Source organism: Hypanus sabinus, chromosome 3 (assembly GCF_030144855.1).
Source record: "Hypanus sabinus isolate sHypSab1 chromosome 3, sHypSab1.hap1, whole genome shotgun sequence".
Taxonomy (NCBI): Eukaryota; Metazoa; Chordata; class Chondrichthyes; order Myliobatiformes; family Dasyatidae; genus Hypanus; species Hypanus sabinus.
The window spans coordinates 4943756-4970271 of NC_082708.1; the positions used below are offsets into that span (position 1 = coordinate 4943756).

Sequence of the window (26516 nt, forward strand, 5' to 3'; positions counted from 1 at the left end):
GGCCCTCCATACCCCTGCCATCCATGTACCAATCCAAACTTTTCTTAAGCATTGAAGTCATTCGCATGCACCTCTTCTGGTAGCTCATTCCACAGTCTCACAACCCTCTGAGTGAAGAAATTTCCCTCATGCTCCCCTTAAATTTCTCAACTTTCACAATTTGCCCATGACTTCTAGTTGTAGTCCCACCCAACCTCAGTGAGAAAAAGCCTGCTTTCATTTACTCCATCTATACCCCTGATAATTTGTATACCTCTGTCAAATCTCTTCTCAATCTTCTACAATCCAAGAAATAAAATCCTAACCTATTCAATCTTTCCTTTATATCTCAGATCCTCCAATCCTGGCAACGTCCTTGTAAATTTTCCCCGTACCTTTTCAAACGTACTTGCATCTTTCTTTCAGGTAGATGACCAAACCTGAACACAATACTGCATAATGGGCCTCACCAATGTATTTTTTTCAACTTCAACGTAATATTCCATCTCATCCACTCAATACTTTGATTTATGAAAGCCAATGTGCAAAAAGCTTTCTTTATGACCCTATCTGCCTGTGTCGCCACGTTCAACAAATTACAGACCTGTTTTCCCTGATCCTTTTGTTCATCCACACTTCTCAGTGCCCTACCACTCATTGTGTAAGACCTACCCTGTTTAGTCTTACCGAAGTGCATTAAATTTCATCTGTTATTTTCCCAGTTGGTCCAGATCCCTCTACAAGCCTTGATGGTCTTCCTCGCTGTCCACTACACTCCAATCTTAATGTCATCTGCAAATCTGCTGACCCAGTTACCCACATAATCATCTAGATCATTGATATAGATGGCAAACAACAATGGACGCAGCACCGATCCCTTCAGCACTCCACTAGTCACAAGCCTCCGGTCAGAGAGGCAACCCTCTTCTACCACTCGATGGCTTTTCAGGTTGCCTCTCAATAACATTCAGGTTTTCTGTCCATGTAGCCTCCAAACTGATGGCATGAACATTGATTTCTTTAACTTCCTGTAATTTCTTCTCTCTCCCTCCTCTCCCTTTTCCATTCACCTTTCAGGTTTTCCCTCCTACCACTATTTTTCACCTGTCCTTCACCTCACTCTGGTGCCCCCTCTTCTTTCCATTTCTCCCATAGTCCATTGTCCTCTCCTATCAGGTTCCTCCTTTAGCCCTTTGCCTCTTCCACCTATCACTTCCAAACTTCTTACTTCATTCCCCCCTCCTCCATGCACCGTCTTTCCCCCTTACCTGGTCTCACCTACCAGCTTGTACTCCTACCACCTACCACATTTTTCTGGTATCTTGCTTCTTCCTTTCCAGTCCTGAGGAAGGGTCTCAGATGGAAACATCGACTATTTATTCATTTCCATAGACGCTGCCTGACCTGCTGAGTTCCTCCAACATTTTGTGGGTGTTGCTCTGGACTTGAAGCATCTTCAGAATCTCTTGTGTTTAACTTAAATTCCCACCTGTCTGACTCTGACTCTTGAGTGAAGAGATTCTCCCAGATGTTTATTTTTGCTAAAGAAACAACATTTTAAAAGACAGCAGCTCATTGTTTCTCTTTTCCTCCTTTTGCAGCCTCCTTCAGGAAGTAAGATAGCGAACAAAGGAAACAGCTTCAGCCACTTTTTCCAGAAAGCCAGTTCTAGTAAGTAATCATAAACACAAGAGATTCTTCTGATGCTAGAAATCTGGAGTAATACACACCGTTATCCTATGGTCCACTCTCCTCTCCTATCAGATTCTTTCTTCAGCCCTTTATCTCTTCTTCCTATCTCTTCAAGCTGCTTACTTCATTCACCCCTCCCCAAACCCACCTTTCAGCTTGTACTCCAGATAAAAGCCTGGTGAATCACATGCATTCTGTGGTGTAGTGACCAGAACTGTACACCCTACCCCAATTGCAGCCTGACCAATGACTTGTACAACTGCAACATGAAATCCCATCACTCCTCCCAGCACCCACCCACCTTCCCCCTTACTTGGCTTTACCTATCACCCGCCAGCTTGTATTCGTCCTTTCTTTCCCCCACCTTCTTATTCTGGTGCCTTCCCCCTTCCTTTCCAGTCCTGATGAAAGGTCTCAGCCTGAAATGTCAACTGTTTATTCCCCTCCTTAATAGACACTGCCCGATCTGCTAAGTTGATCCAGCATTTTGTGTGTGCCCCTTGTTTCCCCCTCAACCCCCCCCCCCCCCCCACCGTTGCCTTTTGTCTCCCCTTGTCCTTATGGCCCCATTACCCCTTGGTGGTGGTAGAGGCAAATAAAATAGTAACATTTTGGAGATTTACTTAGGCATATTGATGGTAGAAAAATGGAGGACTATGTAGGAGAGACATGTTAGATTGACTGTAGAGTAGGTTAAAGGGTTGGAGCAATTTGGGCTGAAGGACCTGTACTGTGCAGTAGTAGTCTCTGTTCATTTGTGATTCCTCAACAATGGAGCTGTGAATGTGGTACAGTGGCTGAATCATAGCTAAATGTCCCCTCACCTTTTCAAATAAAAAAAGAAGGCATCAGTTATCACCATTGAGGTCTAAATTTGCATCTAACCCACAGAGAAAGGGTCACCACCGTCCAAGTCCATCAAGGAAGAGGCCTCTACCCCAGAGTGTAGAGAGAAAGCAGAGACCGCTCAGGATGGAGAGTGCCACGTCGTTGCTTCGCAGGGAGTGAACGATGAGGAAATGGCGCCCACAAGTGACACCGCAGCACAAAAAGCACAAGCCAAGGCTCAGACAGGGAGAGTCCGGGCAAGGAAAGTAGGCGAAAGTGGCGACGGACAGAGGTTGGTGTCAATGGCTGTCAGTGACGGTTTTTGCTCGAGTCCACTTGTGGTTTCAAAGGTTCATTTTATTATCAAAGTATCAACACAGAATACAACTCCAAGATTTGTCTTCTCCAGATAGCCACGAGTTGCAGAAAAACTGTGGAAGTCATTGAAAGAAAAGGCATCACACACACTCAGACAGGCACACTCACTGTCCCACCCCCAAAAATCAACAGTTTGCCCACCTAGGCATGGCAGCAAAAACATTAAGCCCCTAACCCTCAAGCCTGTCCTAGGGGGAGAAAAAAACAGCAACATCAAACCCCCAATCTAACAGATGACTGACACAGAAAAGCACTAACAAGAACATCAGGCCTCAAATCGCCCAAATTAGTAACGTATCACCCATCCACCAATCGGCAACAAGAAATAAAACGCAGAAAACTGAAGGAGACAGATATAAACTAGAGTCCACATCAATAATCACATATGCCCTGGAATTTCAAAAGCATCTTCTCGAGGAGAATGACAGCGTGAACTTAGTCCCTCCATAGGGAGTGACCTCCGACCCGCAACCTCCCAAAATCCAGCCCAACGGGGCCTCCCAATCTCTCTTCTCCATTTGGCACCATTCTAAAGACACAGCTCAAAGGATATCCTGAGAACAACAGGGAACTGGGTGCTGCAAGTGTAAGTGAGGGAACAGTTGAGTTAGTGATCACTGTGTCGTAACTTTTAAGATTAGTAATGAAGAGCAAGGAATAATATAAAGTGAATCTGAAAGATTTTTTGTCAGTGGGGATGAGACATAATCCAGTCAAATGGCTCCAAAGATCATAGGAATATTTAGTAAATGAAATTTTTGGGCCCCATAGCTAGGAATGGATATGTTGGCATTGGAGAGGGTTCCAAGGAGTTTTATAAGATGGATCTCTGGAATTAAAGGGTTAACATATGAATAGCATTTGATGGCACAGGACCTGTACTTGTTGAAGTTTAGAAGAATGAGGGGGGGGAATCTCATTGAAATCTATTGAATATTGAAAGGCCTAACACGAGGAAATCTGCAGATGCTGGAAATTCAAACAACAACACACAAAATGCTGGTGGACCACAGCAGGTCAGGCAGCATATATAGGGAGAAGCGCTGTCGACATTTCGGGCTGAGACCCTTTGTCAGGACTAGGCCTAGGTGGAGTGGACATGGAGAGAATGTTTCTAATAGTGGGGGAGTCCAGGACCAGAGGGCACAGTTAGAGTGGACATGGAGAGGATGTTTCCAATAGTGGGGGAGTCTCAGACCAGAGGACACAGATAGAGTGGATGTGGAGAGGATGGTTCCTATAGTGGGGGAGTCTAGGACCAGAGGACACAGATAGAGTGGACATGGAGAGGATGTTTCCAATAGTGGGGGGAGTCTAGGACCAGAGGGCACAGCCTCAGCTAAAAGGGACGTCTATATAGAACAGGAATGAGGAGGAATTTCTTTAGCCAGAGGGTGGTGAATCTGTGGAATTCATTGTGGAGGACAAGTATACTTAACCCCGAGATAGGTAGGTTCTTGATTAGTAAAGCTGTCAAAGGCTGCAGAGAGAAGTCCAGAGAATGGAGTTAAGAGAGATGTCAGAGGATTGTAACTTGCAAAAAGCACAGAAAGACAGGCATGTTTAACATCAGTAGTACGGATGGTTCTAGAGACAGTCATTGAGAACAAGACCAATAGGTACTCGGGGAGTTTTTAGATAAGTAAGGAGAAACTTGTGTTTGACTAATTGAATCTCTTGAAGTGATAACACAGAATGAGGAATACAGATTAAGGCATCTAAATGAAATTTACGGACTAAAGATTTTTTTAAAGATTAGCTTTATTTGTCATATGTAGATTGAATTGAAACATAATGAAACGTGTCATTTGCATCAACAACCAACACAGTCCGAGGATCTGCGAGGGGGGGCAGCCCACAAATGTTGACATGCTTCTAGTGCCCACAACCCACCAACTCTAATCTGTATGTCTTTGGAATGTGGGAGGAAACCTATGTGGTCGTGGGGAGAACGTACAGACACCAGGCGGGAATTGAAACTTGATCTCTGGAGTTGTAAGGCATCACAATACTATGTTTTCACCCCCCCCCCCCTATAAAGTTATAATCTACCACATAAAAGGATTTATAAAATTGTGGCTTGTGGAATAGGAGGTTCATTTTAACTTTGGCTGAGGTACCAAAGCAGTGATTGTAACACATTCAAAATGCTGGAGGAACTCAACAGGTCAGGCAGCATCTATGGAAGAAAGTGAACAGTCCATGTTTCAGGCCAAGGTCTTTCAATGAGCATGGAAAGTGAGGGAACAAGAATAAGCTGCCCTCCTCTATTTTTCCATTCCCCATTCTGGCTCCCCTCTCACCCCTTCTGTTCTCCTCACTTGCCTATCAGCTGCCTCTGTAACTCTCCCTTCTTCCATGGTCCACTCACATATGAGATACCTTCTTCAGTCCTTTACCTCTTCCACCTATCCCCTTCCACTTCATCCCCCCCTCTCTCCCATCCTCACACCTTCCTACTCACCTGGTCTCACCTATCACCTGTCAACTTGTACTTCTCTCTCCCCACCCCCCCACCTCCACTTTATTCTGCTTCTGCCCCTTCCCAGTCCTGTTAGTGTTTCAGCCTGAAACGTGGACTGTTTATTCCTCTCTACCTCCTATACACGCTACTTTCCTCTCTACCTCTACGGCCTGACTTGCTGAGTTCCTCCAGCATTTTGAGTGTGCTGCTCAAAATTTCAGTCATCTGCAGAATCTCAATCTTCTAAGTAAGTTCATTATCAAAGTACATATATGTCACCATATACAACCCTGAGATTCATTTTCTTGTGGGCGTTCACAGTAAATACAAAGAAACACAATAGAATCAATGAAAAACAGCACAGAAGATAGACAACCAAGGTGCAAAAGACAACAAATGTGTAAAAACAAAAAGAAAAACCAAAATAGTAAGTAAATATACTATAATTATTGAGATCATAAGATGATGAGTCCTTGAAACTGAGTTCATGGGTTATGGGAACAGTTCATTGTTGGGGTGAGTGACGTTATCATCTCTGGTTCAGAGACCTGGTGGCTGAGGAGTAATAACTTCCTGAGCCTGGTAGTGTGGGTCCTGAGGCTGCTGTACCATCTCTCTGATGATAGTAACAAGAAGAGAGCATGGCCTAGATTCCTTGTGTCTATTAGTGTTTATGCCTTTCTCTGGACAGCAGCAAGAAGACAAAGCGAAGTGCGACACCAGCTGGTGATGGGGAGGAGCCTCACCACAAGCGGAGACGCAGGATCAGACAGCCTCTGTCAGACAGCAGTGACGAGGAAGGTAGGGTGTGATCTTACAATTTATATTAATCCTTTTCATGCTGTGGGGAAAAATGCTTCTTCACAAGGTGATGTAGAGCAAGCTTTTTGAGACGAATGTCAAAGTCTCTGCTCTTCCATATCCGCTGCTGAACAAATGGATACAATGCATACAATATAGGGTTGTTTTAGCAGTGAGTGTAACACTATTACGGTGCCAGAAAGTCCGGTTCAATTTCTACGTTATCAGTAAGGAGTTTGTATGTTCTGCCCGTGACCATGTGTGTTTCCTCTGGGTGTCCAGTTTCCTCCCATATTCCAAAGACATGCAGATTAATAGGTTAGCTTTATTTGTCACATGGATGTTTCTGTCAACGACCGAAGATGTGCTGGGGGCAGACTGCAATTGTCGCCATGCTTCCAGCACAAATTTTCAAACCCTAATCCTAACCATGCATCTTTGGAACGTGGGAGGAAACCAGAGCACCCAGAGGACATTGGTGTCCATCTTATTTCACCGGGGAATAGCAGTGGGATGGAAGCTTTACTAGAGCTGGGTGGTATGTACTTTAGGCTTTTGTAAGAGGGAGGAGAAGAGAAGACTGTCTGGTGTGGGTGGGGTTTTTGATTCCAAGCTGGTCCATTTGACCCATTTCCCTCTAAACTAAGGGTTTCCTACCTGGAGTCCACCGGCCTCTTCCTTAATGGTATTGGACCACGGCATAAAAAATGGTCGGGAAACCCTGCTCTAATCCTTTCTTATACAAATACTTGTCTTTTAAAAGTTATGACCCTGGCAACCCGTTCCATAAACACACATTTAGACCATATGACCATAAATGTCTTGATTGTCTTCTTGTCCAAATGTGTGTTCTTAAATTTAAACATAATGATTACTCTTAGTCTCATGGTGTCTTTCCTTCCTGTTACAGTCATTCTGGACTCTCCTGAATCCTGTGATGCGAAAACGCCATCACCGATGCCGGAAGCTCCAATCACTGAAGAGGATGTATCCCCTCCATGCTTTTCAGAGGTTTCAGTAAAGCCACCATCTTGGGAAAGTACAGAGGAAACTGAGGTAATGGGCTTTAGCTGAATATTTAGCTTCTTAAAATAACAAAAAAAAATCGGAGTTACACAAATGAGGGAGCAAGGAGCTGCATATTTATGTTGCGTGACCTCAGCCTTCATCCATATGCCTGGGGCTGGTTGTATTCATTTTATTTATTTATTGCAATACAGCACAAAGTAGGCCCAGCCCTTTGAACCCTGCCATCCAGTAATCCCCCAAAATTTAATCCTAGCCTAATCGTGGGACAATTCACAATAGCCTATTAACCTACCAACCGGTATGACTTTGGAAGGAAACTGGAGCACCCGGAGGAAAGCCACATGGTCATGTGGAGACCATACAGGGCAGGAAATTAACCTGGGTTGCCTGTACTGTAAAGTGTTGTGTTAACCATTACGCTACCATGCCGCACACGGACACAAGACACTGCAGGTGCAGGAATCTGGAGTAGCACAAGCTGTTGGAGGAACTCAGCAGATCAGGCAGCATCTATAGAAGGAAATGGACAATTAATGTTTCTGGTGAAGAACTTTCACAGGACATAGAACAGTACAGGCCCTTTGGCCCATGATGCTGTGCTGACCATTTAACCTACTAAGATCAATCTAATCCATCCCTCCCACATAGCCCTCCATCTTCTTTCATCCATGTGCCCATCTAAGAGTCTCTTAAATGTCCCTGATAATTCCACCTCTACCGTCACCCCAGCAGTGTGTTTCATGCTGTAACCACTCTCTGTGCTTAAAAAAAAACTACCTCTGACATTCCCCTATACTTTGCTCCAATCAACTTAATTATCCTCCCCTCACCTTTCTGCCCTATGGAAAACGTCTTTGGTGTCCACTTATACCATAAGACGTAGGAGCAGAAGTAGGCAGTTCAGCCCATCAAGTCCGCTCCACCATTTCGTCATAGCTGATTCTGGATCCCATTCAACCCCATACACCTGCCTTCTCACCATATCCCTTGATGCCCTGACCAATTATCAACTTCCGCTTTGAATATACCCATGGACTTGGCCTCCTCTGCAGTCTGTGGCAGAGCATTCCACAGATTCACTACTCCGGCTAAACAAAATCCCTCCTTACTTCTGTTCTAAAAGGTTGTCCCTCAATTTTGAGGCTGTGCCCCCTTGTTTTGGATATCACCACCAGAGTAAACATCATCTCCACATCAACCTTATCTAGTCCTTTCAATATTTGGTAGGTTTCAATGACCCCCTGCATTCTTCTAAATTCCAGTGAGTACAGGCCCGAAGCTATCAAACACTCCATGTTAATCCCTTCTTTTCTGGAATCAATCTCATGAACGTCCTCTGGACTCTCCAGTGACAATATATCCTTTCTGTCTCTTGCCCCCCCACCCCCACCCTGGACTTTAATTTTCAGATAGCTGAACCCCTTTCCATAATGACCTGGAAACACTCAAACGAAGGGTCACTCACCAACACTCCAGCCTGTTGACAGGATACATTCCCTGACCTCAGGTCCAGCAGCACTGCCCCATCCCTGGAAGAATGAAGTGTGTCCGAGGTCAAACGATTCTCTGAGAGGCATATTAAACATCCCACCCATTCCACACTCTTCACTCTAACATCACCCCACCTCACTATGGTAGTTGAAATCCTCAACTACTATAACCCCATGTTGCAGTAAGTGTCTATGCATCGAAAGCTGCTCTCTCATGCTAGGGATGGGTCTGTAAGGAGCATCGTAGCTTCTCCCACTAGTTGCTTTGTAAACTTGAACTTGCGGACAAAATTAACTAATGGATGCCTATAAAAATGCAACCTGTACATTAGTCTGGGATGGTCTGTATCAGGAACAGACTAGTGCTGTACCCACACCACAGCTTTCTTTGTTCTCTCCTAGAAGGCAGTTGGAGTGAAACGCAGGAAGCGGCGCAAAGTTCTCAAAAGCAATACCTTTGTGAACGAAGATGGTGATTTTGGTAAGTTTCTGTTCATGCATGGTTCATTTTCTCAGTATCTTGTGTCTGCATCTAGTTGCCGTTGGGATGAGGAAAGGCAGCTTCCATGGGAATGGAGAGAGGATCAGCTGAGGGCCATTTGGCTGTCATGGGTGATGTGGGGCATTAGGTCCTACAGCATACAATAAGCTCTTCTGATTACCCATCCAGTACCCATGTCGCCACCACCTATCCATTCTAATTGCATTTGCCAGTATCTGGTTCATAGTCTCTTATACCTTGGTAGTTCCATAATTTGTCTAGACACTAATTAAATGTTGTGACAGTATCTACCTCTGCTGCCACATCACCCTGCCTTCCAAATTCCAACCATCCTCTGGTGAAAAAACTCTTTCCTCAGAAACCTTATAAACCACCGTAGCATAACGATTAGCACAATGCTATTTCAGCTTGGAACTTCAGAGTTCAATCCAGTGTCCACTGTAAGGAGTTTGTACGTCCTCCCCACGGTTTTCGACAGGTGCTCCAGTTTCCTCCCACAGTTCAAAGGTGTATTGGGAAGGTTAATTGGTCATTGTAAATTGTCCTGTGATTGGACTAGGATTAAATTGAGCATTGCTGGGTGGCATTGCTTGAAGGGCGTGAAGAGCCCTTCATGGTGCTTCTAAATTAAATAAATAAAATGAATTCTTAAACCTTAAACCTATGTGTCTTCTAGTTTTGCATATGTCAGCTGTGGAGAAAAGGTTTCCTAGAGAGTCAGGAACAAGAGGACTATAAGACCTAGGAGCAAATTAGGCCACATGACCCATTGAGTCTGCTCCACCATTCAATCATGACTGATATATCTTCCCTATCAACTCTAGCTTTAAATATATCCAACGACTTGGCCTCCACAGACGTCTGTGGCAATAATTTCCATAGATTCACCATCCTTTGGCTAAATAATCTCCTCTCCTTTGGTTTCAAAGGGACATGCTTTTACTCTGACGTTGTGCCCTCCGGTCCTAAACTCGCTCACTATAGGAAACATCCTCTCCATCTCTATTCTATCTAGGCCTTTCAATATTCGGTTGGGTTCAATGAGATCCTCCTCCCCACCCATCCCGCCCCATTCTTCTAAAATTCTAAACTCCAGTGAGTACAGGCCTAGCACCATCAAACACTGCTCAAACATTAACCCTTTCCTAGAATAATTCTTGTGAACCTCCTAGACACTTTCCAAAGCCAGTACACTTTTCTTCTTAGATAAGGGGCCCAGAAATGCTCACAATGTTCCCAAGTGTGGTCTGACCAATGCCTTTTAAAGCCTCCGCTTTTATATTCAACTCTTTCTGGAAATTGATGCTAACATTGCATTTACCTTCCTTACTGCCAGCTCAACCTGCAGAGTGCATCAGCTGTATAATAACACTAACCATCTGTCCTTGCTCTCAACCAGTGACAGAGAAGGTTTACCAGAGTGAGTCGTGCACTGACAGCGAAAATGAGTCTACAACCAAGCCACAGGTGCAGAAACTGCCCGATGCAAAGAGCGTGGGGGGAATCAAGGACGAACGCAAGGGGCAGACGGAAAAGAAAGCAGCAGCGCCCAGCAGGGCAGGGAAGCAGGCATCCATCATGGGATTCTTCAAGAAGGCAGTGTAGTGCTCCATCTGCTGTCGTGTTGACCTGGAATGGAGTTCCTACAGACACTACCAGCAGGAGTGCTCAGACAACCAGAGGGTTGACAGTTTGTAAACATATACATTGAAGGTCTCCTCAGGGAATTTGGGCACATTGTGTTGGGGAAGGGCATCCTGGACATTGACTATAACTAGAATCGTAGTTCTGTTACCTTGAACAAGTGTTTCTCTTTGCATGTTTAAGCGTTATTTATCATTGTCTTCTTCTTAAGCCCATCACCCCTGCTGGGGTATAGGCTGTCAACAGCACTCGCCAGAGTCTTCTGAGCTGGGCCAATGTTTCAAGTTGATCGCAGGTGAAGCCCATCTTTGAAGATCCTTCCTCTCCCAGGAGTGAGATCTTTGGAGTTTCTGTTAGTGTTTCTGTAGTTCTCGTTTTTTACAGGATAGGGTTGCTGCTGCTCCTTTTGCAGCTGAGCTTGGGACCATCCATGGCAGAGTTATTGCTTATTGTGCTGCCTCATGTTTCTGTTTCGTTCCTTGGTGTCAGCACCTCTGAAGATCAGTTTTCAATTGTCTTCAATTCTGTGCAGCCATAATGGGTAAATCATGCTCCAAACACTTTCTTGCATACTGGTGATAGTTGGGAGATGTTAAACTTCTGCCAGCTCACCGGCTGGGTCAATTTTTATTTAGATTCAAAGAATTTGGAATCTTTTTTGGAAAAGCAATGCATATTTACAGCAAATGTCAGTCAAATGAATAAGCTGTTTGTTACTGTGTATAGTATTTGGAGCTTTGCACTGTTGGACGGGGAGAGCGGGTAGGGGATATACTGGTTACTGCAGTATGTGCAAACTTAGAAAATTTTTACTAGTCCTGAAAAACCGCTGGAACAGGATTTGGGAATGCCTCAAAATGGTTTAAAGGTTCTTCTTGCCCCAAATTGTTGTATGATACCATTGTAGTCCTTGGATATGTCACTCCAGAGTTTGTGAATGTTCTCTGACATCCCAGGCAATTCTGGGTCTTGTCAGTATGCACTTTCCTCAACTCGTGGACAGCAAGTGGGAGTGTAAATGATTATGTTAATTATAATCATTTAATTATGAATATGTCAATTTCATTGCTCCCCCACTGTGCTCTACCCCAGCCTATTTACCTGCTGTAGGTGCAGTGAAGTAAATTATCAGTCTGAGCCAGAGTGCAAGAGTTCTACCACTCCATGGCTGAACCTGGTGACATTTTTCTTGCCAGTCTGCCAAGCATCTTTTCAAATATTGACACAACTCAGCTGATTCTGGGTGTCAATAAGACTTGGTCTGGCACGCTTACTGTGCGAACCTTGAGAATCTGCCCTTCCACACAAAGCTCTATGAATTCCAATACTAGGATGGGAGACAATGCACAGACATCGATCATAGTTTGAGTGGGAACTTCGGTGAGTGGAGGGTGTATGGTGTTGGTTAAAACATCCTTGGATAGGACTTGTGTACTTTGGACAGTGTTCTATCATCTAGTCAATCTTGTCAAAATTTATATAGACCTGTGCATTTTTACAACCCGTTAGAGACCTTGCCAAGTGATTTGCCACTTCTTGCAACGTGCTACCTGATGCCCTGGCCATATGAGAAGCCAGTTGTTGTGAGGTTAATCAAATGCAGAAATGCAGACACACTTTCAGAGCTCTGTATTTGTGTCAGGCTGGAGAAAAGATGTGGACTTGATATGGGGGAGGGAAAATTTCTGGATTTGAATAGCCCTCCTTCCATCAAATTTATTTGGGAATAAAACATTTTTAAGAAAAATAAACATCTGGTGTGTGATTTTAATACACAGCACAGGGAAGAATAATAGTAAATTGGAAACGCAACGGATTCTGTAGATGCACCACACACACAAAATGCTGGAGGAACTCAACAGTTCAGACAGCATCTGTGAAAATGGATAAACAGCTGACTTTTCAGGCTGAAGCCCTTCAGGACTGGAAGGGAAGGGGATATCTGGCTTCCTGTTCCTTTCTAGCTTCTGCCTCTATGTTCTACATACCTTTGGGACACCACACACTAAATACTGGAGGAACTTAAAGGGTTAAGAAGCATCTATGGAGAGGAATAATGGTAAATTGTTCTATTATTTTCACATGCTAAGTTACAATGAAAATTGCGTCTTGCATAGTGTCCGTACGAATCACTTAAATTCAAGTTCAGTTTATTGTCTCATATGTATACCGCCAAATGGGGCAACATTTCTCTGGACCAAGGTGCACAACACAGTACACGCTACTCGCACACAACTCATACAATATTACCACAAATAGTAAGGTGTATATACAAATTAAAAAGTAGTTTCATATGTGATGAGGCTTTGATGATGGCAGGGAGTTCAGTAGTGACAGCTGGGGGAAGAAGCTGTTTTCCATCCTAATCGTTCTTCTAATGCTATGGTACTTCCTGCCTGATGGTACGGGTCAAAGAAATTGTTTGATAGATGCAAGGGATCATTGATAATGCTAAGGCCCTGCATACACGGCGTTTCTGATAAATAATGGCCGGAAGAGAGATCCAAATGACCCTCTCAGCAGTCCTTGGAGTCAGATGCCTTGTAATTCCTGTATTGAGCATTTGATGTCAGTGAAAACCTGAAGGATCCCTCTGGAACATTTATTTTGTAAATAAAAAGTAAAATTATTGTTGGACTACATTTCTCAGATCTGCATATTCACATTCAGATATATTTAACTGAAACATAGCCGATAATGCTGTTGTGTGCTTTAAAGACTAGTTTTATGAATCAGTGTGGTACAGATGGAGCTCATCAGCCATGGTTGACAGCTCATCTAGGAGAAGGAAAACTGATCTCAAACCTCAGCTGCCTTGCAGCCATATTGGCTCATGGAGTAGGCTTTGGGAGTCTTAAACTTTACAGTTTAAGATGGCACTGGTGAAGCACAGTGACTACATGCCAGTAGCAAACAAAACTATTACTTTATTAATTGCAGTTTTTCTGGATAATGATCACTGCAATCAATAGCCTGTAACTTGCCTTTTGGAGTCAAGCTTTTGAGCTGCCTTCATGACCTGGCATTTTTGTGGTGTGAACTTAAGTCCTTTGAGACTTCAGGATCTTCAAGTCCTTCAGTGCAGGATGATTGCAGCCGTAGCATGTATGAGCCAAATCTTGGTGGCAGTGCCGAGCCTGAGAGTGGGGAATGAGCCAACATTTGCCCATTGCTAGGGGATTTGGAGGCAAGGGAAGGGCTGGTTCAGCTTGCTACTCCACTATGTTAACTTATCTCTGTGCTGAACTGAGGCTGTAGCCTGCAACTAACAGGCTCCTGGACTGGCTGCAGTGGCTGTGGAATCACTCGTGAATTTCAGGTCTAATGTTAGTTGCTCACTTTTATTGTGTATGATTTGTTTTTTTTTTGCACATTTGGTGACTGGTCTTTTTAATGAATTCTATTGGGTTTCTTTGTTCTGTGGCTGCCTGTAAGAAGACAAATCTCAGGGTTGTATATAGTATACATCAGAATCAGGTTTAATATCACTGACATATGTCATGAAATTTGTTAATTTTACAGCAGCAGTAAAATGAAATACATAAATATAGAGAAAAAATCCTTTGATAATAAATGTACTTAGTAAACCCTGAGGAAAAATCTGGAGCTGGAATCCCTAAGGTAGTTCTACATTGAGTTCAATATTGACTGCAACTCCGACAATGCCGCTGGTGCCAAAGTGTATTGGTTTCTGCCATTCCTTTGAATTCGTCAGTTACAGGGGGAAGGGGAGCCTGCTTCATGGGCAACAGCTTGCTCTCCATACTGTACTGCCCTGGCTTACATATACAATGTCGATAGTTGGGATGCAACATTCACGGTCAGCCCCAATCAATGGAGGGCCTCAACAGTGCAGTACAGGCCCTTCCGGCCCAACCAGCTGTGCTGCCCAGCAACCCATTAATTTAACCTTGGCCTAATCACAGGAGAATTTGCGATGACCAATTAACTGACTACTCAGTATGTCTTGACTGGGAGGAAACTCCATGTGGTCATGGGGAGAACATACAAACTCCTTACAGATGGTGCCAGAATTTAACTCCAAACTCCTATGACCTTAGCTATAATAGCATCATGCTACCTTGGCCCCCATTTTGTCCCATTTCACCAGTATGAAAATACAAATAATATCTGTATCTCTACCATCACCTGATTACTACTACCCATTTCCAGCTACAACAAAGCCTTGTACCTGGTGCTTCAGACTCTTAGTTTTTTTTTAATTATTAAAGCTTCCCTTTTATTCTGACTACAGTGTTCCACTCCAGTGACATCATGAATAGGAGTGTGGTATGGGAGGGGGAGGGGAGCTCACCATTTCAGTGTGATTGAGGTAAAATGATGTAAAAAGCCACTCCAGGGCATCTGCCCCCAGAATTGCCATTCAGGCTGAAAACAACAAGCTGGGTGAGCACAGTAAGTGCCTCTATAAGTACATGGAGCAGAGAGCTGGTGTGAAATTCAATCGCTGAATTTACTGTTTGTTTAATGAAGAGAAATATCTTAATGTGTTGTGAAGGCATGAGGAAAATGCAGAGACAGTGGTTTCACTGGTAGATAGGGTCACAAAGAGAGCTTTTGGCACATTGACCTTCATAAAGTTCAAAGTAAATCAAAGAAAATTTTATTATCAAAGTACATATACAGTATGTCACCATAAACAACCCAGGGATTCATTTTCTTGTGGGCATACTCAACAAATCTAAAGAATAGTAATCATAAGACAATCAATGAAAGATCAACAAGAGTGCCGAAGACAACAAACTGTGCAAATGCAAATTTAAATAAATAATGAGAACATAAGAATAGGGTCCTTAAAGTGAAATCATTGGTTGAGGGAACATTTCAATAATAGGGGAAGTGAATGTATGTAGTTATTCCCTTTTATTTAAGAGCCTGATGACTAAGGGGTAGTAACTATTCCTGAAACTGGTTGTGAGAGTCTTGGTGCTGATGGCAACAGTGAAAAGAGATCATGACCTGGGTGGTGGGGATCTCTGATGATGGATGCTGCTTTCATACAATAGCATTTCATATAGATGTGCTCAATTGGCGGGTGGGCTTTACTTGTGAGGGACTGGCCTAAATCCACTACCATTTGTAGGATTTTTTGTTCAAGGGCATTGATGTTTCCATATCAGGCTGTAATACTGCCAGTCAATTCACACTCCACTATATATCTATAGAAGTTTGTCAAAGTTTTACATGCCCTGCCAAATCTCTGCAGACTCCTATGGATGTAGAATCATGAATCAGAGTATTGAGTACAGAAGTTGGGATGCATTTAAAACCATTATTCCCATAATCCTGACTGAGAAGTTGCAGAACCTGGATTTCTACACTTCCCTCTGCAATTGGATCCTCAACTTCCTAACCAGAAGACCACAATTCGTGTGGATTGGTGATAACATCTCCTCCTTGCTGACAATCAACACGGGTGCACCTCAGGGGTGTCTGGTTAGTATACACATGACTGTGGCTAAGTATATCTCAAATGCCATCTATAAATTTGCTGACGATACAACCATTGTTGGTAGAATCTCAGATGGTGATGAGATCTACTTATGGAGTGGTGTCGCAACAACAACCTGGCACTCAACATCGGTAAGATGAAACAGCTGATTGTGGACTTCAGGAAGGGCAAGATGAAGGAACACATACCAATCTTTATAGAGGGATCAGAAGTGGAGAGAGTGAGCAGTTTAAAGTTCCTTGGAGTCAAGATCTCTGGGGACCTAACCTGGTCCCAACATATCAATGCAGTTATAAAGAGGCAAGACAGCGGCTATACTTCATTAAGAGTTTGAAGAGATTTGGCATGTCAATAAATACTCTCAAAAATTTCTATTGATATACCATGGAGAACATTCTGATAGGCTGCATCATTGCCTGTTATGGGGTGGGGGGGCAGCGCTACTGCACAAGACCGAAAGAAGCTGCAGAGGGTTGTAAATTTAGTCAGCTCCATCTTGCGTATCAGCCTACAAAGTACCCAGGACATATTCAGGGAGCGGTGTCCCAGAAAGGCAGCGTCCACTATTAAGGACCTCCAGCACCCAGGGCATACCCTTTTCTCTCTGTTACCATCAGGCAGGAGGTACAGAAGCCTGAAGGCACACGCTCAGTGATTCAGGAACAGCTTCTTCCCCTCTGTCATCCAAATCCTAAATGGCATTGAACCCTTGGACACTACCTCAAATTTTTGTATATTGTATTTCTGTTTTCTGCACAATTTTTAATCTATTCAATATACATATAGTGTAATTGATTTAGTTATTATATTATTTTTTTCTCTGCTATAATATGTATTGCATTGAACTGCTACTGCTAAGTTAACAAATTTCACATCACATGCCGGTGATAATAAACCCGATTCTGATCCTGTTGACGTTGGTGAGGCTTAATTTGGAGATTCATGTGGTGTTCTGGTTACCCACCTACAGGAAAGATATCAATAAGATTGAAAGAGTACAGTGCAAACTTACAAAGATATTGCCAGGATTTGTGGACCTGAGTTATAGGTAAGGGTTGAATAGACTGGAGAGCAGGATAATGAGGGGAGGCTTGACTAAACAATACAAATGAGTCAGGGGGATTAAAAACAAGCAGGCTTTTTTTTTACTGAGGTTGGGTGAGACTAGAACTCGAGGACATGGGTTAATAGTGAAGGGTGAAACGTTTAAGAGAAACTTCACATCACTTCTCCACCCTAACACACCATCTGCCATTGTTAGCACTCTTTCCACAGGGTGAAGCTCCCTCAGTACCACCCCTCCCACAGTGTGACCCTCCCTCAGTACCACCCGTCCCACAACGTGACACTCCCTCAGTACCACCCCTCACAGTGCTACCCTCCCTCAGTACCACCCCTCCCAGTGTGATCCTCCCTCTGTACCACCCCTCACAGTGTGACCCTCTCTCAGTACCTCCCCCCACAGTACCATCCCTCCCACAGTGTGACTCTCCCTCAGTACCACCCCTCCCACAGTGTGACCCTCCCTCAGTACCACCCCTCCCACAGTGTGACCCTCCCTCAGTACCACCCCTCCCACAGTGTGACCCTCCCTCAGTACCACCCCTCCCAGTGTGACTCTCCCTCAGTACCACCCCTCCCACAGTGTGACCCCCCCTCAGTACCATCCCTCCCACAGTGTGACCCCCCCCTCAGTACCACCCCTCCCACAGTGTGACCCTCCCTCAGTACCACCCCTCCCACAGTGTGACCCTCCCTCAGTACCACCCCTCCCACAGTGTGACTCTCCCTCAGTACCACCCCTCCCACAGTGTGAAGCTCCCTCAGTACCACCCCTCCCACAGTGTGACTCTCCCTCAGTACCACCCCTCCCACAGTGTGACCCTCCCTCAGTACCACCCCTCCCACAGTGTGACCCTCCCTCAGTACCACCCCTCCCACAGTGTGAAGCTCCCTCAGTACCACCCCTCCCACCCCACGACGCTCCCTCAGTTCCGTCCCTCTCATGGCGCGACTCTCCCTCTGTCGATACGGGGCTGGTTCGCGTTCGTTCAGCGGGAGGCGCGCGCACGAGGCGCGTCCCCGCGCGCTCCCACGGGGCCGGCCCTCTGACTCCACAAGATGGCGGCGTGGAGCGGGAGCGAAGCGCGGGTCCGCCGAGGGCGGCAGGGAGCGCGGCTCCGGGCCCAGTCCCCGGCCGGGGACACGGGGCCCACCGCCGCCCCCTCGCTATGTGGTGGCTGCCTGAGCCGTGCCATCCCCGAGGCCGGTCTGGGCCTGGGTTTGAGCCTCGGCCTCGGACTGGCCTGTCCGCTCTGCCGACAGGGCGACAGCCGGCCCGCCCTGTGGCAGCGGGGCCGCCGGAAGAAGCAACGGGAGCCGCGGCGGCAGCAGGAGACGGAGCAGCGGCCGGAGGCTGGTGAGCGGGGAGGGGGGGATCTACCTCCCACGGATCCCCATATGCTGTCACCCCATAACTCTGTCAATCCTCATACTATCACCTCTGCTCGGCACTCCCGCCCACCCAGTCACCTCATCCTCCTGTCATTCCCGTCAGCCCCACCCCCATCCCTCTGTCACCCCGTCTCCTATCACCCTGACCCCTCACCCCACGGTCACCCCACCTCTGAATTACCCAACCACGTTTTCATCCTCCTGTCATTTTCCCAAATCTTGATGTTCACCTGCTCCCCATTCCTGTCATTCCCCTCTTCACACTCCTCCCCATCTTTCCCGCTCGCTGCTCAGTACCCAGCCACCTCACGTGGCCTCACTCCCCTGCCAGTCCCTCTCCCTGACTGTTTCCCCATCCCACTCCACTCCTGTCGTATAGTAGGAAAGGCAGATGATAGTGCTGAAGATGAGGTAGCTGGTTTACAAACAGAGGCGAGGAGTGGCTTTGATAGGGCAAAATTAGTCAACAGGATGATTTGCAATGTAAAAGGTGGACAAAATTGAAAACAGTGAATACGGGACTGTAGGTGTTATATTTGAATGTGCACAGTATACAGAATACAGCATTGTTGCAGATTGGCAGGTATGATGTTGTATGCATCATAGAATCATAGCTGAAAGATTATAGCTAGAAGCTTAATGACCAAGGATACACACTGTATCAAAAGGACAGGTAGGAAGGCAAAGGGGTTGGCGTTGCTCTGTTGGTAAAAAAATGAAATCAAAACATTAGAATGAGATGACAAAGGCTCGGAAGGTGTTGAATCATTATGGATAGAGTTAAGGAACTGCAAGAGTAAAAAGACCCTGATGAGAGTTGTATACAGATCCCCAAAGAGTAGTATTGATGAGGCCTACAAATTACAATGGGAGATAAAAAATGCATGCCAAAAGGGCAAAGTTACAGTAGTCACGGGGTTTTCTATATGCAAGCAGATTAGGAAAATCAGTTTGGTGTTGGATTCCAGGAGGGGAATTTCTAGAGTGCCTATGAGAGGATCAGTTATTCTGGATTGGGTGTTGTGCAATGATTGGAAAGCTTAGGGACAAGTGATCATAATATAATCAAATTCACCCTGAAATTAGAGGCGATGCTAAAGTCAGATGTATCAGTATTACAGTGGAGTAAAGTGGCATGAGAGAAGAGTTGGCCCGAATTGATTGGAAAAGAACACGGCAGGCATGACGGCAGAGCAGCGATGGCTGGAATTTCTGGAAGCAAATCGGAAGGCGCAGGATATATAAATCCAAAGGGGAAGAAGTAGTCCAAAGATGACACAACCATGGCTAACAAGAGAAATCAAAGCCAACATAAAAGCTAAAGATAGGGCATATAATAGAGCAAAAGTTTGTAGGAAGTTAGAGAATTGGGAAGCTTTTGAAAACCAACAGAAGGCAACTAAAGTCATTAAGAAGGTAAAGATGGAATACAAAAGTAAGCTAGCCAGCAATATTAAAGAGGATACCAAAAGTTTCTTTAGATACGTGACCTGTAAAAGTGAGGCAAAAGTGGATATCAGACTGCTGGAAAACAATGCTGGAGAGGTAGTAATGGGGTCAATAGCGGATGTACTGAATAAGTATTTTGCATCAGTCTTCACTGTGGAAGACACCGGCAGTATGGAGGAAGTTCCAAGTGTCAGGGATCATAAAGTTCATAGCTAAAGAGAAAGTTCTTGGGGAAACTGAAAGGTCTGAAGATAGATAAGTCTCCTGGACCAGATGCTGTACACACCAGGGTTCTGAAAGAGGTGACTGAAGAGATCATGGAGGTATTAGTAATGTTCTTTCATGAATCACTAGAAAATTGCAAATATCATTCCACTCTTCAAGAAGGGAGAGAAGCAGAAGAAAGGAATCTAGGCTAGTTAGTCTGACCTCAGTGGTTGGGAAGATGTTGGAGTCCATTATTAAGAATGAGGTCTCAGGATACTTGGAGGCACGTGATAAAATGGACCACAGTCAGCAGGGTTTCTTCAAAAGAAAATATTGCCTGACAAATCTGTTGGAATTCTTTGAAGAGATAACAAGCAGGATAGGCAAAGGAGAATCGGTTGATGTGCGCTTGTATTTTCAGAAGGCCTTTGAAAAGGTGCTACACATAAGGCTGTTTAATAAGCTGCGACCACACGATATTATAGGAAAGATTGTAGCATGGGTAAAGCAGTGACTGATTGGCGGGAGACGAAGGGTGGGAATAAAGGGAGCCTTTTCTGGTTGGCTTCCAGTGACTAGTGTATGGTCATGTGCTTTGGTATAAGAAATGAAAAGGTTCACTATTTTCTAAGTGGAGAGAAAATACAAAATACTGAGGCGCAAAGGGACTTGGGAGTCCTTGTGCAGGATTCCCTAAAGGTTAGTTTGAAAGTTGAGTTGGTGGTGAGGAAAACAAATGCAATGTTAGTATTAATTTCAAGGGGTCTAGAATATAAAAGCAAGGATGTAATGTTGAGACTTTATAAAGCATTGGTGAAGCCTCACTTAGAGTATTGTGAGCAGTTTTGGACTCCTTATCTAAGAAAGGATGTGCTGAAACTGGAGAGGGTTCCAAGGAGGTTCGCAAAATTGATTCCAGGATTGAATGGCTTGTCATACGAAGAGTATTTGATGGCTCTGGAACTGTATTCACTGGAATTCAGAAGAATGAGGGGTGACCTCATTGAAAAGTATGAAAAGTATTGATAGAGTGGATATGGAGAGGATGTTTCCTATGGTGGAGGAATGTAACACCAGAGGACACAGCCTCAGAATAGAGGAACGTCCTTTTAGAACAGAGATGAAAAATTTCTTTGGCCAGAGAGAGGTGAATCTGTGGAATTCTTTGCCACAGGTAGCTGTGGAGGCCAAGTGTTTACATATATTTAAAGCAGAGTTTGATAGATTCCTGATTGGTCAGGGCAAGAAGGGAAACAGGGAGAAGGCAGGAGATTGGGGCTGAGAGAAAAATTGGATTAGCCATGATAAAATGATGACGCAGATTCAATGGGCCAAATAGTCTGCTTCTGCTTCTATATCCCCTCTCTCTACTTCTCCATTAGTACCCCTTCTTCAGAGTCTACCACCATTCTCACAACACCTTTTTGCTGCATCCCCCCCCAGGATGGCTGAGTATAGTGCTGAGTATAGTGGGGAGGGCTGAGTATAGTGCTGACCAACATGAGCCAGTGAGCTTCTGTACTCTGAGGTATGGTGTAAGGAGAAAGGTGGCAGAGTGTGAAGGCAGAAGTGTTTGGGGTACATTTTGAAGGCTGGTTTGGATTCTGAAATTAAAAGAAGATTAGGTTTAGTTGTCATACGTACATCAAAACACACAGTAAAATGTAACGTTTCCATCAATGACCAGCACTGTCCGAAAATGTGCTGGGTGCAGCCTGCAAGTGTCACTTACTAACCCTAACCCATCTGTCTTTGGAATGTATGGAGCACCTTGTGGAAATGCATCTGATCATGCTGAGAACATACAGACAGCAGCAGGAATTGAACCCTGATTGGTCACTGGTGCTGGATAGAGTTATGGTAATGTTTTTTTTTTATTCTTTTTTTCTACAAACAACAAAAAAACAGCACATCCACAAAAACCACGACCATAACAAAATCAAATTAAATATTTAGCAGCAAAAAGGAGAATAATATAAAGGCAAAAGTAAACATATGACAGTATAATCTTCAGCTGGTTACTCAAAAAACACATCAGACCCAGAACAAAGCTCATGTTGTTCTGAACAGCAGCAATCTCCAGGTTCCTTTCTGGTTCAGCAGCTTAAACAGCAGGCATCCTAGCACTGCAGAATTCCCACCCAGCTATATCAATGTCTTCTCACAGACCAGGATCCCCAGTATCAAAGGTTGTTTAATCAGCTTCCCCTGATGTGTGCACCACATCATTTGCACACTGTAACGAGGCTCTTGGAATTTTATTTTATTTTCAGATACAGCACAATAACAAGTCCTTCTGGCCCAACAAGCCCATGTGACCAATAAATCCATGTCTTTGGAAGGAGGTCCAGAGGAAGTTCGTGAGAATGATCCTAGAAGTGAAAAGGTTAATGTTTGAGGAGCATTTGATGGCTCTGGATTGTACTTGCTGGAATTTTGATGAATCTCATGGAAATCTATCGAATATTGAAATGCTTAAATAGAGTGAATGCTGATCACTTATCATGGAGGTTGATAGGTTCTTGATCAGTCAGGGTGTCAGGTTACAGGGAGAAGGCAGGAGATTAAGGTTGAGAGGGATTATAAATCAAACATAATCGAATGGTATAGCAGACTCAATAGGCCGACTGGCCTAATTCTGCTCTTATGTCTAATTAGAGGAAACGGAAGCACCCAGAGGAAGTCCACAATGTCGCAGGGAAAACATACAGACTCTTTGCTGGAGTTGAACCTGGGTTACTGTCCCTGTAATGGTGTTACACTAACCACTTTGTATTGATGAATCACACAGCAAGATGTTCCCGTAGAAGCAAGATATTCCCATAGAGAAGAGAAAGTGCCTCCAGAACATCACCATGGCTTCTTTAGCGAAAAATTGTTGTATCCCCACTGACCGATTGGAGACCTGCTTGGGAGTACCCAGGAATGTTCTGTGTGCCTCAGGTCTCTGCAAAGGAGGCCTGAAGCAGTCACACACAATCAGTGAAATGGATGGCGACTGTCTGCTAGAGGAACTACGTGGTTTGAGCAGGATCTCAGGTTGAAACCCTGCATCAGATTCAGAATCAGGTTTATTATCACATACCTTGTGAAATTTGTTGTTTTGCAACAGCAGTACAGAGCAATATGTAAAAGTTACTATACATTGCAATATATAGAAAAGTATATAGTGCAAGAAGAGAGCAAAATAATGAGATTGTGTTTATGGATTCATGGACTCTATTCAGAAATCTGGCAGGGAGGAGAAGAAGTTGTTCTAAAATGTTGAATATGGGTCTGTAGGCTCCTGTGTCCTCCTCCATGATGGTAGTAATGTGAAGAGGTCTTGTGTGATGGGAGTCCTTAAAAAATGGATGTGACCTTTTTGAGGTATTGCCTTTAGAGTCCTCGATGCTGAGGGAAGCTGACTGAGTCTGCAGCCTTTCCTGATCCTGTGCATTGGAGCCTCCATACCAGTGATCCAACCAATCAGAATGCTCTCCATGGTGGACAGGATGCTCCTTATAATGGAGGAGCCTAAGACCAGAGGGCACCGACTCAGAGTACAAGGATGTCCCTTTAGAACAAAAATAAGGAGGAATTTCTTTAGCCAGAGGGTGTTGAATCTGTGTAATTTATTGCTGCAGACAGCTGTGGGGGCTAAGTTATTGGGTTTATTTAAAGCGGAGATTGATAGATTCTTGTTTAGTCAGGATGTCAAAGGTAACTGGGAGAAAGCAGGAGAATGGTGTTGAAAGGGATAATAAATCAGTAATGATGGAGCAGACTTGATGGACCAAATGATCTAATTCTGCTCCTTAATTGTCACAGAGGTAAAAGTTAAACCATAATTTTATTGAACAAGCATAAGAGGCCAAATAGTCGACTGGTCGTTCCTCCCGTCAGTGTCAATTGTATCTCATTGTTTTAATCTCGCTGACCAGTGAATTACCCCCCCACCCCATTGTCCTGCCGAAGCTGCTCAAAATCTTAGATGCTTTATCTAATCTGCTCTTTAATTTTATTAAATTGGTTTATTATTGTCACGTGTACCAAGATACAGTGAAAACTTGTTTTCACATGCCATCTATACAGGTCATTTCATCACGTCAGTACATCGACATAGTATAAGGGAAAAGCTACAATAAAATACAGAAGATAGTGTGACAGTTCAAGATTCAAGATTGTTTAATGTCATTTCCAGTTCACAAGTGTATAGGAGCACAAAATAATTGTTACTCTGGATCTGATGCAGCCCCCCCCCAAAAAAAAAGTATAAGATAAAGAAGACAATAATAAAAAAACACAATGAAATTAAATACATAACATAGCTTGTATACATTGATTGTATGCCCATAAAGTGACACTAGGCACAGGACTGTCTGTACATAAGGTGACTGACAGGAAATGATAAAGTAGTGGTGATTGGGGGTGTGGAGGGTGGGTTAGTGGGTGGAGGTGTTGATCAACCTCACTGCTTGGGGAAGTAACTTTTTGAGTCTGGTGGTCCTGGTGTGGATGCTACATAGCCTCCTCCCTGAAGAGAGTAGGATAAACAGTCCATAAGCAGGCTGGGTGGGATCCTTCATGATGTTACTGGCCTTTTTCCAGCACCTTTCTGTGGATATGCCCTTGATGGTGGGTAGGCTGGTGCTGTTGATGCTTTGAGGATTACAGTATGCAATAAGGAGCAGGGGCCACAGTGTAGATTGTGAAGCCAAATGTCCATCCTATCATTTGGTGCATCTGAGAGTCAAAAAGAACATGCATAATTTTTTTAGCCTCTTGAGAAAGTACTAATTATTATTTATAGAGCAGTTTCCATACAGAATGTAGTTCAAAGTGTTTTACAATGGGATAAAGTGAAAACATGAAAATAAAAAGCAAGGTTAAATAAATAGGTTTTGAGTTGGCATTTAAAAGTGTCAACATCTGCATCCCTTATAGATTTAGGTATTGAATTCCACAGTTTAGGAACGTAGGTCAAAAAAACTGACATTACAATTATCTTTTGAGGGAGATTTTCAAATAGAGGTGTTAGTGAGCCTTCTTGGCCATGTTTGGACCAGGGGAGGCTATGAATGATGTTTACTCCAAGAACCCCTCTTGACCTCAGTATCATTGATGTACAGCACTGATTCCTGAAGTCAATGATCAACTCTCTATCTCCTTCCTTTGAGTTATGGCCCACTACAGTGCAAACTTGTAGGTGTAGTTAGAATAGAGTCTGTCCAAAGTACAGGGAGCAGAATGGAGATTGAGGATCGTACAGCACCAGTGTTGAGAATAATGGTGATGGAGCACATTGTGGGATGTGAGGGTGTGGAGAAGGTTTGGTAGAGTGGAAGGACTTAATTTATGGAAATGTTGGAATTGTCTGCCACTGAGCAGAGGTTGAGAAGCAATTGGGGAAGAGCATGTATGAACAATGTGATTAAAGAGGAACTGTTGCTATTGGTGGCAAGTTTGGGAAGCAAAAGACACCGATTCAAAGCAATTATCAAAAGCAATAGAGATGTCAGGAAACGCCTTTCACACTGGCTGTGGCTCCAGTCTGGTTTTCGCTGCCCAAGAGTGTAGAGAAAGCAAATCCAGTGAAACCTTTCAGAAGATAATTGAGAAAACAATTGACAGGGTGGTTAAGAAGGCATGTGGCATTAAGGTTCGAAAATCAGGAAGTTATGTTGCAACTTTACAAAAGTCAAGTTAAGCCCTAACTGGAATATTGCATACAGTTCTGGTCACCCCATTATAGGAAGAATGTTGAGGCTTTGGAGAGGGTGCAGAAGAGGTTTACCAGGATGTTGCCCAGATTAAAGGGCATGTGCTATAATGAGAGGTTGGACAAACTTGGGTCGTTTTCTCTGGAGCAGTGGGGGTTAAGGGGAGAACTGGTAGAGATTTACAAGATTATGAGTGGCATAGACAAACAGTATCTTTTTCCCAGGGTTGAAATGTCTGATACCAGAGGGTGTGTATGTATGGTGAGGGAGGGTAATTTCAAAGGAGATGTGATAGGTGTATTTTCTACACAGAGACTGGTGGGTGCCTGGAATCTGCCACCTGGAGTGGTGGTAAAGCCAGATACATTAGAGACTTTTAGATAGGTGCGGGTATTTGAGGAAAATAGAGGAATATGGACATTGT

At 44.2% G+C, this 26516-nt stretch overlaps 2 protein-coding genes across 4 annotated transcripts in view; both read left to right on the top strand.

The window, feature by feature from the left end:
• Window positions 1-13437, top strand: part of pold3 (polymerase (DNA-directed), delta 3, accessory subunit) — a 33513-nt gene extending 20076 nt beyond the window's left edge. Inside the window, exons 7-12 of one of the 3 annotated variants that reach the window (XM_059963577.1) lie at window positions 1581-1650; window positions 2563-2791; window positions 6033-6142; window positions 7053-7198; window positions 9064-9142; window positions 10563-13437. In XM_059963577.1, coding sequence (XP_059819560.1) covers window positions 1581-1650; window positions 2563-2791; window positions 6033-6142; window positions 7053-7198; window positions 9064-9142; window positions 10563-10768 — 840 coding nt within the window. In that variant the 3' untranslated portion in view covers window positions 10769-13437. The remainder of the gene's footprint in view (window positions 1-1580; window positions 1651-2562; window positions 2792-6032; window positions 6143-7052; window positions 7199-9063; window positions 9143-10562) is intronic. The other 2 variants (XM_059963579.1, XM_059963578.1) reach the window with 2 other exon arrangements.
• Window positions 13438-18381: 4944 nt separating this feature from the next.
• The window catches only part of rnf169 (ring finger protein 169), a 52359-nt gene continuing 44224 nt past the window's right edge, over window positions 18382-26516 (top strand). The window contains exon 1 of the mRNA XM_059963588.1: window positions 18382-18699. Within this exon, the coding sequence (XP_059819571.1) occupies window positions 18402-18699 (298 nt within the window). The 5' untranslated portion in view covers window positions 18382-18401. The remainder of the gene's footprint in view (window positions 18700-26516) is intronic.